Source organism: Musca autumnalis, unplaced genomic scaffold (assembly GCF_047663935.1).
Source record: "Musca autumnalis isolate F117 unplaced genomic scaffold, ASM4766393v1 scaffold_1, whole genome shotgun sequence".
Classification (NCBI taxonomy): Eukaryota; Metazoa; Arthropoda; class Insecta; order Diptera; family Muscidae; genus Musca; species Musca autumnalis.
The window spans coordinates 115,990,301-116,005,835 of record NW_027411644.1 but is presented as its reverse complement, the minus strand read 5'-3'; the positions used below and the strand labels follow the sequence as shown (position 1 = coordinate 116,005,835).

At 37.8% G+C, this 15,535-nt stretch overlaps 2 protein-coding genes across 3 annotated transcripts in view; one reads left to right on the top strand and one right to left on the bottom strand.

Annotated features, from left to right (window-relative positions):
• Cks85A (Cyclin-dependent kinase subunit 85A) overlaps positions 1-392 on the bottom strand; it is a 34,108-nt gene extending 33,716 nt beyond the window's left edge. The window contains exon 1 of one of the 2 annotated variants that reach the window (XM_073989113.1): positions 33-392. The gene's annotated coding sequence lies outside the window, so the exon portion shown is untranslated. The remainder of the gene's footprint in view (positions 1-32) is intronic. The other variant, XM_073989102.1, reaches the window with a different exon arrangement.
• Positions 393-10,509: 10,117 nt separating this feature from the next.
• Positions 10,510-15,311, top strand: LOC141405070 (transmembrane protein 216). The gene is made up of 2 exons (XM_073989062.1): positions 10,510-11,124; positions 14,786-15,311. Exons 1-2 carry the CDS (start codon positions 10,869-10,871, stop codon positions 14,977-14,979), a joined length of 450 nt encoding a protein of 149 aa, XP_073845163.1. The 5' UTR covers positions 10,510-10,868; the 3' UTR covers positions 14,980-15,311.
• Positions 15,312-15,535: the final 224 nt, after the last annotated feature.

The window sequence follows — 15,535 nt, the reverse complement described above, 5'->3', positions numbered from 1 at the left end:
ACATATGCCAATATTTTGTACCAATCAATTACCAAGTTTTCCAAATCAACTGTAGCAGTACATCAAAAGGTGCTTGTCCCAAAAGTTGAAGAGTGGTGCAAAGACCTTTGGAGACAGCAAATCATAGAATTCGTAAGCAACCGATTAATTTGTACACCAGATATCGATGTAAATTTTAAGGTAAGTTGTGTTATTTGTTGTATATATTTTAATTTTGTAGTATGTAAGTCTTCTTGGGATCATTTGATTCTTTAACGACAGTTAATCAATGACCGTTTTTAGTTTAATACTCTTTTTCGACACGACACGGCGACGGTAAAACAACGACTAATGCTCGACCAGTTCTTTTAAATGCGTTTCAAGATGCAATGTTATGAGTAAAGCGAACGACTGTGAACGAAGAAAGCTAATTTACATCTTTGGCTACTTAAGTATTGTATTTTTTATTTACACTCAAACACATTCATACACACACGCTGTAGAGAATTGTATACATATGTATTTTCGTATGTTTGAATGTTGAGACGACGGTAATGCATTTTTAAAAATAGCAATTCTTAAATTAACATCTCTAGTCTGGTGCTGCAGAGGCCAAACAAGAAAGCGCGCAAAAATTCTCAGTCTGAGGGTAGGCCAAAAGGTGCTGCTGCTGCCAATGCAGATGCACTTAATTAAAAATGAAAAAATGCCGACATCAGCGGGAGGTGATGCACTATTTGAATTGGAAAAACAAGTAACATTTGAATTAAGGATGTGCGGTAATATTTATACCCTACTATCCTACTTTTTTCTATAAAGGCCTCAGCAGTGAAATCTTTGTCAAAGGAAGGAGTCACATACAATTAGAGGCGGTAAAATAGGTGGTAGATTTCAGCTAGGGATGCACTACAACTTGCAAGAGTATTCAAGACCTAGCCTTTCAAAGTAGACGCCAGCATCGTACCTTCTTCCATCTTGGAGCCGTCTGTATAAAAAGCCAGACCGCCCAGAGGAGGGTTACTACGGTTCCAGTCGTCTCCAATCGCGATGGCGACATCTACATTTTCAAATCTCAAGACTGGTGATATACAGTCGCAGTCGTGGTGATATACAAGTTGATCGGGCTGGCGAGATAGAGTTGAGGTATAGGAATAGTTGTGCCCTGTGTTATATGCCTGATATGAAATCGATTTTAGGAGCAATAACCGTTTGGTGTGAGGGGTCTTCAATGTTCATCATGAGCTTTGGTATTCCGCCCTAGGCAAGGACCAAATGGGTACAGCACTGGTTGAACAAATTATATACCTCCATATTTTACGCTTTGAAGGAAACCTCCCCCTCGAGGATAAGTGGAGATCACCACAGCATGCCATACATCACCATTGTGGCACTAGGTCTGATACACGACGTGCTCTGGCAACCCGTTATTTCGCTCGCCTAAGACCAGTTCCATTAGCAGCCCACCCTTTGTATTTTTCTGAACAACGGGAAAGCTGATTGGCAAGTGTTCAGAGAATATACTAATCACAGCTTTAGAGAGCTGTCCAGTCCCTCAAATCCTCGGGTAGCTGATAGAATTTTCTAAGACATCATCACAGCTGTTGATGCTCGCAAGATATCTGCTGGTCGAATATCTAAAATTACCAAATGAGCATGATGAGCTTTGTCGTACGAACCTCTTGAGGTCAACAGGCAATGCAACATTGGTACAGGATTGAGTAAGTTGTGGGCAACGGTAAAATTATTCTCGAATCCGGAAAAGAAAGATGATCGAACTGCTGTTACTTTCAACGGCGTGACCGGTCCGAAGAGGCGTGAGTATTATTTTTACCGGCAGTTTATAGAGCACCCCGATAGTGATAGTGCGATGATGAGTTTGCAATGCCGCATAAGAGCCACCACAGCGGAGGATGTATCACCAAAATTTACGATGATAGATGTTGCTGATGTCTTTCGGAACACGAAATCATCCAAAGCGATGCCACACAAGGAATCTGAGTGGTAATGCTTACGTACTTGGATGAACCCGGAATTGAGTATTTGTCCAATAGTCATCCATATTGTACCAGAAGGCTGCAAACTTTGCACGGTCATCCCACAACTGAAGTTAGGCAAAGATAGTACTAGTGGAGAAGCCTCCACTCATCCCCATAATGAGAAGCTGTTTCCAGATGCCGAACATCAGCATGAATTCCAGAAATTGTGAATTTGTACAGTACCACAACAGCACTGCCAGAATTTCAGAAATTATGTAAATTTTTTTATATTTTATGGATTTTGATGCCCTAGATAAAGTTTTTTATGTGGTCTGTACAACAGACCACAAGGTCAAATTCCTATTCGTTTCTGAGATAAAGGCCCCATAAATGCCAAAAAATTTAGTTTAAGCCCGGTTTAGAGGCCATAAAATCCGAACTGGATCTGACAGGACAAAACAGAACTAGGGTTTTTATAGTCTCAATTTGTACTTTCAAAAAATGCATACTAGAAGTTGTTTGCATTTTCAGTGTTGCATAGTGTAACCTTTGAAGGTAGAAACCGATTTGGTAAATCGTATCTGACCACTCTCTCGGGTACATCCCACACACAGTTTGGAAAGAGTGCAGCCCAAGGACTCGTCTGGGAATGTTTTAAAATATTTTGGCAATATATTGTGTAGGCGGCCCTAAGTACGACGGTACAATTTTTGTGGGGAAAGTCCATAGTATCTGAGAAACACAAACAAACAAAAACTTAAAAAAGTATAGACGTCGGAAGACATCTTTTTATTAGGTCCGAGGCTGATTGATAATGTTGATGTTGAGGATTCCGAGGTCGACCGAGGGGTTTGAAATCTGGGCAGAATCGGAATTCTGATGTTGGATGTGATGATCATTTCAGGTCTATAGGGATGATATGAAGTGGCTAACAGATACTAAATTCTACTAAATTGCGTACTATTTTTATTTTTTAGGGGAGAGAAGGATAGTGGTATATATATTTGCATGCAAGGAGGGCGTGCATACTATTGCACCACGGTGGCACCCGAGTGGGATAGTGGTATTATTTTAAATTCTCTTCAATAATTGTTCGTCTAGTAATATATATATATATATATATATATATATATATATATATATATATATATATATATAATTGTTCCACAAACATCCCATACGGGACAAGGGAGACTTCTCTCATATCAATGAGTGCACCCCGATTCATAGTAGCTGAATGAATGGGACCTACAGTTTATCGCCGAGTCCGAACGGCGTGTCCTAAGACACCACTTGTAGAGAAGTTTTACATGGCTGAAATACTCAGAAAATGTCGCCAACATTACTGATGGGTATTTTGCCAACGTTGAAAATTTTGATGTTTGCCTGGTCGGGGAATCAAACCCACGACCTTCAGCGTGCAAGGCGGATGTGCATTCCATTGCACCACATTGGCACCCCAACTAAATATTGTACTGTTAGTAGGATATGAAATGCCTGCTATAGCCATAATACTACACATCGCATAGCATCAACGGATGATATTGTTAATGAGCGTGGTAATTAAAATTCAATAAAATTCAAAATGTAATGGCATTATTTGTTTTGTTTAGTTTTTTGTTGTGGCATTGTCTCGCCGGTGTATTCACGTCTGCATAAAAACTGTTGTGACGCCATTCACAGTTCATAAATTAAATTTTTTTATTAGGGGTTGTCTGGATTTAAAATTGGTGTAAATCATAAATTTACGATTCGTTATGTCTTTTTGGGGGGAAATAAAAATACTAAACACAAAACAATAGACCTGCCTATGAAACGTTGTTTATAACTACCTTGTATCAGATGCACTGCCGCTCATTTGAATAGCTTTCCCCCTCCCCTTATTTCAATGAAGTAAACTCTACAATCACTACAATTTGTTGGTATTTGGCTGTTCTCTATTTCCATTACGTTTGATTATATAAATCAGTTATACGGCTCCTTGGTAAAGTAGGAAGAGGCATTTACTTATACTCCAAAATATATACCTTGTAAGATTTTGTGTAATGTTTGGTTCAAACTTTGCACATCGTAATATTTCTTGCAGAGAAGGATGAGATTTATATCTTCCAGGCATAATTTAGGTTCAAATATGAACTATATAGTTCCAGTCCTTCGGGTGTTTTACATATAAAATTAAATTTTTTTCGCACGATAACTATCAAAAGGATTGACTTCACATTTTTCCAACCTTTGTAGATGGTAATTTTCCTATCAAACTTAAATCAAAATCAAAGATGGACTATAACGGGAAGAACTCCTTCTGGCATAAAGTTCAACATTTTAGCTTGTGCTGTTTGAGGCTGTTTTGAAGTTTTCATTGCATGTAATCCTTTCGATAAAAAATCAATTGTCTATTAGTGTGAATATATTTTATTCAAATATTTTTTTTTTAAACAATTGTATAATTGGTCAATAAAAAAACTGTAGCGTGTTCTGTACCAATGATGCTCTCTCGTTCATTTAGTGAATGAGAGATGTTGTACATTGTGACGTATGATTTTGTTGATACCGTTAACACTAATACGTTAATAATATTATTGATGTTAATTTAGAATACAGTAGAGTCGTGATTCTTGTTCGATTCTTATATGAACAGAAGTGAACACCAACAATTTTAAAAATAATGTGATGTCCCGCAGAGTTCTGGCCAAATAGAGGTATGTATATAAGGTGTAGTGGTTTTTATGATAAATAAACCGCCATCGGCAGTACAGTGGTCGCGGCCAGCTACAAAAATATATGTTGTCATTTTCAAAACATTCCGAATTATTTAAATGATATTCAAACCTGTCTGATAGGCTTGTTGAGCTAGAGGTACCCTTTAATACCTATGGACCTTTCTCTCTACATCGCACTATAGGTAATTTGGCCTGTTTTTGAGGCCAAAATTAATAGCGATGGGTATGTGGACTTTTTATACATTTTTATTGCTTTATATGCAAAAGTAAGATAAAACAAAGAATTAAAACGTAAAATTCGGATATAGCGAACATCGGTTATAAGAAACTACGTTTATAGCGAACAAAGTTTTATGTTTTCAAAGAATTTTTCTTAATATTTGTACACACATTCAACTTCTTAAAACGACCACGATTATAACAAACAACAATTTTTACCCCGCGAGTAGAGTTTTTACAATTTGTTAGGATTTTCAGGCCCGCTTTAAAGCACAAGCGGATTGCGACGAATTTAAGCACTGTTACAAATATTTTAACATATGATATTTAAAAGTAGGCTTTAATAAGAATTTTATAGACGAAAACGTTTATAACGAACGCGGGATATAACGAACAACTTTTCTTTTTCCTACCCCCTATTCTCATTTTACCTATTTTATTCGTTCCGACCCAATGAACGCGGTTAAAACAAAAGAAAAACGGTTACAATGAAATAAAATACTGCTCCGCCAAAAGATTTTTATAAACATTGATATCTTTAAAATATTGATTCGCAAAAAGATCTTTATAAATATTATTTTTTTAAAGGACCAAATAAATCACGCAATCAAGATCCCTAGTTAGAACATATCACGGCTATAATTAACAAAAATGTTGACCACAACACGTCTGTACATTTTTAGAACACATGGTGAATATTTCTTTAAAGAAATGTCTTTTTAGTTCAAATCGGATGTTTTTTTTGTGTTAAATATGTATTTCCTTCACCAAACAAAAAATTAAAAAATATATATTTTTCTGCAAGGAGGGCACCTTCAAAAAAGTGATATAACTCAAAAAAACGCAAAAAAATGATTTTATCTTCGAATTATACCGCGAGTTTTGAATATTTTTGAAAACAAATTGCACATCCATAGAATTGCACATGTTCTTTCTTCGAATCAAACTAGAAAACTCGGGTTATTAAATGTGCAAAAATCGACTTTTTGCCTAAAAACCTGTCCAAATTACCTATAGTGCATCGCTCCAGATTTGCCACATGATTGTAGCAGGGATGTTCCCGGCGATAACAGCCAAGCTGGTACAGTATCGTAAACATTTTTTTTTTTGCAGATGATCCGATAAAACCTTCGCCTCCTCATGAATGGTGCCAGTCTTCAGGGCGGCATTCTGCCTCGTTCGAACATTCTTCGATTGCTTAGCGCTAATATTTGCATAATACATAGCACATAGAATAGCTTACCACAGGTTTCTATGTCAGTACTCCAAGTGCTGCTGGCTAGCGACATGAGAACGTTGTTCCTACTACTGGTCTTATAATGACTTAAACATCCTATCGAACGTGACATCCAATATTATAGAGTAGTTAGTGGTCGAAATCAGGACACCATCGTCGATGTGTTCAAGGGGAGCCTCATTTCAACCATCCGAGTGGTGAACAGTGTGGCAGAGGATATTTTTATATTCGTCAGGACGTAGCCAGAGGTGGCCCGCGAAATGGTATTTTTTTTTAGACATTTTTCTTGCAAAAGTTAAAATTTTGTGTGCTGGGCATCCTCCCCAAATGGTGTTAAGATGCACTTCTGGCTACGTCCTGCCTCAGATGGAAGAACCGCACTATATTAGCTATGTAGACATTTAACCTATCGCATAGGTAATCGACTATAGGACCCGACGCCAAGATCGTACAATCATCCGCATACATTCCCATCTGGAGGGTGCGGAACTTCAGAAAAGTAGAGGTTTCACTCTACGGGGCCTTCGACTTCTTATTTATAACAAAACATACGAGTATAGTTCATTATCTAATGTTTAAAACCCGGCTGGAGGGAAATCTTCTCTATATTCTCGAACAACTTGGCATGATAGACGTTATCGACAGGTCAAGAACTACCATGACTTTACGGTCGCTCAGTATATACTGATAAAGTCCTTTACTGATATGTGTGTATACGACGAGTAATGCTGTTGTGATACTATGCTTCTCATCATGGGGAGGAGTAGTGCCTATAGCATCTTTGCTACTGACGACTGAAGAGGAATCGGTTTGTACTATTTACTTCAGCTGGCATCCTTGCATAGTTTCAGTAACAGGAACACCCTGCCAACCGTTCAGTATTCTGGTACAATGTGGTGGCTAACGATACTCAACTCGCGGTCCATTCAATTAATTAAACATTACCATTGAGATTCTGTGTTGGCCCATCGCTTTGGATGATTTCGCATAGAATCTGCAAATTCATTCATCGTAAATTGTGGTAGTACCTTCTTGAGATAGTTCTTACACACCGTTCTATATAAACTGCCAGTTAAAGTAACACACGCTCCTTTTAGGTTCTATCAGCATCTTGCCGTTGACAGTAACAACCGTTTTATCATCCTTCATTCCCCGATTCGTGAGTGATTTAACCGTTGTCCATAATTTACTTAGTCCTGATTCAATGTTGCATTGGTCACTTTTTTTCGTTTATGCTGGCCTGCTAGTCTTTTGACTTTAAGAGTAACTATTCCTAAGCCTTGTGTTTTCAGGATTCGTGTGACGTAGTTTATCACGGCGGTTAGTGGTTATGACGTCGGGTGCTTTGTTAACGGATACTATATTAGAAAGGCGATATGAGCCAAGCAAAATTACGCCTATGCTCGCCTACTAGCCTTTTGGCTTCAAGAGTAAATTCCCTAAATCTTGGGTCTTCAGAGTTCGTACGACGAAGAATATCACACTAATATGCTTGTTTCTTCCCCTCTGTTAAGAAATTTGACCTTATTTTGGGTATTCGACCAGCCGGTTGGGAGCAGCTACTGCTGTAATGATGTCCTTGAAAATTATCTTAGGTACTCGATGATCTGAAGGACTGGGTAGCGATCTGTTAATCGGCTTTCCCGTGGTTCCGAAAAAATACGACGGTCGAATGTTATGAAGTTGGGTGGTCTGTTAATGGAGACAATGATAGAAAGCCAAGAGAAAAGACGGTTGGCAAGGGAAACGTAGAGCTTTCAATTTGCCTGACCATCCCTGTACCTACATAGGTGGCACTGCACTGCAAAAAGCACATGACGAGTTATAATCCTCTTGTACCAGGCGGTTATTGCACTTCAAAAGATAACTAATTTAAGACATATAACACAAGACACTGCTATTCATCGGCGATATGTACACATTAAGCACATCTATCTGGGAGCTCGCACGTTATACTGCTATCCCAAGAGCCAAGCAGAAGGAGAAAGGTCTGTAGGGCGCAGACTGGTGTATACGTAAGGCGAGTCCTTCTCTTGCGCTTTAAGTTAGACACTTTCGCAAAACGTGATAACCATCGCAACATTGCAAGCTACAGGTGATAGTGAGCTGTATGCCGACAGTGAGGATTGTCCGACTCATAAAGTCCGCAATCTCGATGACATTGTTGTGGAATTGTAGGAATGATATATTTCCGGGCGATGAACAGCTACATGGTGTGTGAGGTGTAGCGTTGTTGTTATTGGGGAGACTGTGGGGGTTTCTCGTATTCCGACGACAAATCTGACGGTGAATTTCGAGCCAAGCTGGGCGATGTGTTTACGCAGCAAGCAGCAACATAACTTCTATCGCAGTAATCTTGGGGGCGGCTACGACCACAGCAGCATCGGAAGTCTACCAATTCCTTACTCCCATTACATCTCACAGATGTTGAAAATTGGTGCATGTGGACATGGCAAACGAAAAAGATATATGGCCCGAGGTTCTTCTCTATTCCGGCACAGGCTCAATGCAGGCTTTTTGAGGATATATTGCAGCCCCAATGATGAAAAAATACAAACATATAAGCTGTGCTCCAGAACTCAAAAGTTTCTCAAACTTTCACAACTTTATGCATTTTTGTAAAAGTAAACGCCATTTTGTTTAATAGCGTTTTCTTTAGAAACTTATTACACCACGAATTTTGAAGTTGGGCGAGTTTTTGGCGTTTCGGCCATTGTTCCCTTACTATTTGCTCAAATGTTGGATGTGGTATCAATTTTTGACAGTTCGCTCTTGCAACTTTTATCATAAAAATGCCGGGAACGGAACTATAATTGTTGTAGCGGTGATGCATAGTTGAAAAAAATTGTTTGGGTTCTGAAAGTAAATAGTTATATTGCACTAAATTTTCAAAAATTATTATTTTACTTCTGTTTTTTAGTGTAATATACTTTTGTTAAATAGAGCGTAACTACATAAGTTCTCTAATGTCCAGTCCAATTATTTTTCGTCAAATTAATCTCGCCTTCCTAGTTTCCGAATAAACAACTTTTGGCTGCAACTATCCGCAAATCTTGCTGATGAATGCATAGAAAGTGTAGCTATATGGGGGCTATATCAAAACGTTGACCTATGTCCACATTTTTAGGTGGAGAATGTTTGTGCCCGTTGGGAACACCAAATACCAAATTACACCTAATTTGGGCGGAAAATGTAGCTTAAACCCCCAAAATACTGAAAATTGGGAGGTACCTAAAAAGGGGCCTATACCCAAACGTGGACCTATGTCCACAATTTTTGGTGGAAAAGTTTAGTGATCACTAGAAACCCTAAGTACAAAATTACAACTAATTTGGAAGGAAAGCGTGGCTTAAATACTCAAAATACCGAATATCAGGAGGTACCCTTATATGGGGCCTATACCAAAAAATTAGTCGATGTCGTTCATATTTAGTCCATTATTACCCACGGACACATACTGAGTTTTCGCAAAATTTCAGAAATATATCTCGTTTGCAAGTTATTAATTTCGCGCCGCTAGATCAGTGATTTAGATAATAAAAAATATTTCAGATCAACCAAAACCGAATATGTACTTCTACAACTTCTTTACTTTAATTGTGTCAATAATATTTCGTAGTCTTATTATTTTTTGTATATTCCTCACTACAAACACTTTTGACATCAAGAGAAGACAACGGCCTGAATTTATTTTCTGGATAACATCACTAAATGAACCTTGGGTTAGAGCTTTGTTACGAAGAAGTAAACAAAGCTCCTTCTTATCTTTTGTTTAGGATACATTGACCTCAGTGGTATTACGATGCTGATGGTTCTTAAACTATTTTTCAACAAAATCAATGACAATGACACATGACCCATAAAATGACAAATTTCAAAAATTAACGTAAACATAATGTTTACAGCTGCACACGGTGCGCCTTAACTAATTTTAAATGGACGGTGCTTACACCTGGGAAGTTTTTGTAGATTCTGAAACTACAATGCTCATAGATGAGAAATATCAAGAAACAGAAATCGTGAAAACCTAAAGAACCCCTAAAAATGTGAACATAAATCGCGATTTATTCGAAAATCCCTCCGGCGATTTTTTTGTTTCTTGATATTTCTCATCTATTAGCATTGTAGTTTCAGAATCTGCAAAAACTTCCCAGGTGTAAGCACCTTCCATTTAAATTTGGTTAAGGCACACCGTGTGCATTCGAATGCTATCAATAAAATATAAATTTCGATGACGAATATTGAAAAACAAATCTGCACGATTTTGTTAAATATAGTACATGAGAGAAGTGTCGCTTGTCCCTTAGGGGATGAATGTACATTTTTACAAAGGTTTTCACTAAGAAAACAATTTGTGTGTTTTGTTCTTGTTGCAATTGTCTTCCTAAGCACGATTCCGAGCACATTACCGAATCAATTTGAATTGCATTTAAGTGCATTAAGTGAAAATACGTTGTGATGATACATCGGGAGATTCGTAATGAGAGTACATGCAGTTGATCAGTCTAAAAATACAGGTCCGAACAACAAGTCAACGCTCTTTAGTTGAATGCACCGCCGGGGGCTATTTTTAAAGCAAAACTAAAAAGATGTGAAAACGATTCGCTGCATTTAATTGCGAAATAAATTCAAAATTCAATTAAATAAAAAATGTAAAATTATTGATGTAAAAGGAAATAATAAATCAAGAGATTTAAAGCCTTTTTAATGTTGAAGTGAATACAAAACTGCCACAAAATGCCACCAAAACGTCCACCACCTCTGGTACCCAAAAAACCAAATCCCAGCATGATCTACGAAGTGCTCATCTATTTGAATTCATTCTATTTCGGGATGTTCGCATTCTGTGAAATTGCCATGAGTTTGCTGAAGGCTATAAATTTGACATATCCTTCAGAAATATTGATACGTGACATGGTCATTATAGTTGCTTTCTGTTCTTTGGAAACTGTTCGAGTCATTTTGGGGCGTAAAAGTTCATTAGCTGATCGAGGTAATTATAAAAAAATGTGAAGAGTAATAACTGCATGTAAGGCAGAGTTAACAAGTAAAAAAGAATTAATCGGCTTTACCGACAACTAAATACCCACAGCCCATGTGAAAAATAAGATTTAGATGTTTCAAACGTGTAGTTTTATACTTTTTTGGGTGTAATTATTTCACTGATGGTGTGAATAAACAAAATCTACATCTAATTACGCATAATCCTCCTTACAGTACATTTAGACTATGCCCATGGACCATGGATTTATGTTGTCATTTTCATGCAATGTATGTCAATTAGATCGAGATAATGCACTTAATAATCGTATCCAAAAGGCGTTTTAAGAATACAATTTGGATGGGGTTTTTTTGAATATTTGGACCATAATCGAGAGAAGTTTGTTAATAAAATTATAGCGTTGTTAAAAGACCATTTTAGACGGCCACCGTAAATTTTTTGAGCTTTTCAACCATTTTATCAGGAAGATTGACTTGCATACGAAAAAATTGATGTTGGTTTTGTAGAAATTTTAGGATGCGCACAGTTTCGGCCAAATCGGATTCTCAATTCGTATGTTGTCGTGCTCCACAGTCATTTTAGTTTGAGCCGGCAGAGTTTTTGATGCCTTTGGACCATTATCTCAGGAAGAAAAAGGAAAAGCTAAGCGAAAAAATTGTATGGTCATATGGAGGAGGCGAGGACAATCTGCGGCAAAAAACAACTCCAAACGACGCGAGACCAGATGTAAAACTGGACCTTTGCGAAACATTCTACAATTTCGGGTAAAAATATTTCTATGTGCAAGGTATGGACATGGTTACCCCCTTTGATAGTTATAGTGCGCACCATTTAGCGATTTTTTTAACTTTTAGAGTGAGGTACACGAAGGTATTGACCAATATGACCCAGCTTCGATATTGATCTCAGTTTGGACAAAATATTACGAGGATAAAAGTATGGACTAAATCGGTTGCTCCTTTCGAGAGTTATCATGTGCACTAGCCAACCAGATAGATGGACAGACGGAGGGGACTAAATCGACTCAAAACATACTTTCGGTTCAACTAAAGCCATCACTTCGATGAGGCACATTCATTCTTTTAATCATGAAAAATAAATTATTCACCCGTAAACGATCTTTCCATGAGTCCAGTCTGAAACCACGATCTACCATAGAGGGAGGACAATTATACTATTATATTGAGTTAAGGAAGAGCGGTTAAGGAAGAGCAACGGGGACGGAATGCAGTAGTTGAAATTGGTTAGTATAGGATGACCCGCTCAAAGCCACTTAAGACTCCTGCAGCAGGTTAATCTCATGTACATCAAATAGCATATGTCTTTCGACTGACAGTCTAGAGCACCGGAAGAGAAGGTGCTAGGTTAGTTCAGTCTCTTCTACATCCTTACATAGCCTGCAATACTCAATGTTGTTTGTCCTCCGTCTTACTTGTCATAGATCCTATACCGCAGTGACCACTGCGGATAGGTTATCGGGAAGTGGTCTATCCCGTTCCCACTCACTTCTATCAGGAATTATTATCTCCGCTATGTAAAAATCCATGAATCGTGAAATATAGTCAGTTTCAACCCCCCTGTCACATACCCCAATCTGGCTACCTATCCGCTGTAGAACGCAACCATGTCCAATCCGTGAACAAAGACACACATTGAGTCTTAAGGGATGATTGATAAAGTACTAGAATATCCTGAGGTTGGATATTCAGTATGACATTCATTGCTGCCTGAGGGGGGCTTTTAACTGCTCCAGTGATAAGAACTGACGTAGCTGCCACCGTCTGAGCCCAACTTTTGCCTATGTAGTTCTTGCAGGAATAAAGTGCAATAGGCCCCTCTTAGCTTAGTGATCCTATTCCATCTTAGCTGATGGTCAAAGACCACTGCCAGGTATAACGCCGCTGTGGAGAGATTAAATTGCACGCCATCCAGTATTGGCGGCACAAAATCAGCAATATTTGTTCCAGGTGAATAGTATTAACACTGAGCAAGGAGAGGAGATTTATAGGTTTGAAAAGTATTGATCGCATAAGCAATCCTTGAATTCCGTATTAAACTATGATAAAAGGCCCTCTCATCAAGAGTGTAGGTTCTATTCGTATCTAAACTAGGATAAGAATTAGCATCTTTACACTCCAGAAAATGGATATTTTCCAGTAGGTCTAGAGTCTCTAGAGCGGATTTCGTCCACGTGTCATCACTTTATTTGATAGGTTTGGGTCCTTTTAGATCACCTTACGAAATCTTGCCGCTGCATTTACTCTTCTATTGCCTTACTAAAGTTGATCCAATTCCTCTTAGTTTTCCTGACCTCGATTTTAGACTATTTATATAAAGTTCCTAATCTGCGCTAGGTTTGGTCCTATTAGCCTTTCTGTATGCCCTCCTGCTGACTTTCCTGCGGTTGGACAGATTTTTAGTCCACCAAACTGCCTGACTTCTCCTGGGCAAGACTTCTCATAGCCATATCAGAGAGCATTTGAGAGATTTTCAACTTGCCTGTAAACTTTTATCTCTGGGTGAAGTTCTGGAATTCCACGCAGTCTTGAAGAAACTAGAGAGATAAATTCCTTCCAATTGGTTATCCTGAGGTTCCTGTGATGCGGTTGCCCTTAAAATGTATAAGGGACTTGAAAGTGCCCTGTGGTCCGAAAATAAGCACTCTTCCGACACCCTGCAGTCCAATATAGACGTATCCTCCATATTTGTAAGAGTGAGATCTATCATCTCCTCTTCTGGAAGGAGACCGTAATTCCCCTTCTGACCGTAATTCACCTCTCACATTGGTGTCACTGCCTCTCCAATGGAAGTGATGAGCATTTGCATCACAACCCATTATCAAACTCCAACTGTCCGATATCTCCAATTGCTTAGGTGGGTCTTCATACGGCATGTAGACCGAGGCTAGCACAACGGCTCTTCTCGAGCCTACTTCCAGCCTCACTACTGTCGTATCGCCGTCAATGTAATTATAGAGTTGAATAAGAATTAGACTAATCATAGCTACAATACAAGTTCTTACCTTCTCCCAATTGGAGGCATAGAATATAGAAAAGCGCCCATCACTTAGTTTAGAAACTTTATTTGTGTACAATAGGGCTCCTGAACCAAAGCGATCCCTACCTCTGGTATGGGGGCAGCTGCCGCTTGGCAGTGATGCAGTTTTATTTGCATCACGCAAAGACCATGCTGCCTACGTTCTTCACTGTGACTCAGGGATGCAGGACCGAAGACAACTTACCCGAAATACAGCTCTCCCTTAAAGTTCTTTAGGTAGTTCGTCATTATAGTTCTCACTATCCATCGTGAACTTAATGACGTTACCCCTCCCCCATCCTCGAAGGTGTTCACCGATGTCGATGTCTAACAAATTTGACAAAATCTATAGAAGAACAAATCGACAAATTATTAATTTAGATGACTATATTATTAATGGCCTTTCATAGATGTTTACATTGTACTAGATTTAGTAATTCCAGCTGATTTAATTGTTAATTCCATTCCAAAATTGTTAACCCGACAAAAACTCAAACATAAACATGAACATGACATTTCTAGATAATGCCACATAAGCTCAACAAGCCAAAGTTATTATCTCCCCTTACCTTTGTGTCAATGCAAAAATAAACTTTTTCCCTTTTTTTCCTTTCAGGTTTACCCGCAATTTTATCAGTTCTTCTGATTGTTCCGTGCCTATTTGGTGTCAACTACATTTTACTTTTACAATTGTATAAATTACGTTTGGAATATGTTCTGTGCATTCTGCAATTAGGTTTATATGTAACCGAAATTTGGTATGCCATTTATTTTGTTTTTACACTTTGTCGACCCATAAATTATGATTAGAAAGAATTTCAATCAATATATTTTTTAATAAAATACATATTTTAATTGTATAAAGAAAAAAAAAAACAATTATAAAACTATTAATAAAAGCAAAGTTTTTCATTAAGAAACAATTGACCACAATATGAAATTAAAAAAAAAAACAAAATGGAAATTAAACTTACACATTTATTTATGTAAGTTTGTATTTTTAGATTGAAAAAAATATATATTGTAAATTTAAGTTTGATTTTATAACATTTTGTAACTGTTGTTAAATATCGCTCTAAATTTTAAATATGAGAATGTCTCTTTATCAAGGAATTAAAATGGTTTCGTCTGTTAATAAAAAATTAAATGTTTGTCTTTTTTATAATTTTAACATTTTGTAAACATTTTGCTTCGACAATATTTTAGTTTGAAACCTTAATCAATATTTAGGTTAATCCATTATCCAATACTAGGTCCGATGGATGACAAGATTGACATTAGGCAGGGGCGATTTGAAAACCTTAATGGGCCCTTCGCGTTTCTGATTCCTGGGATTGAACTGAGCAAAAAAGTCCACTGGACCATA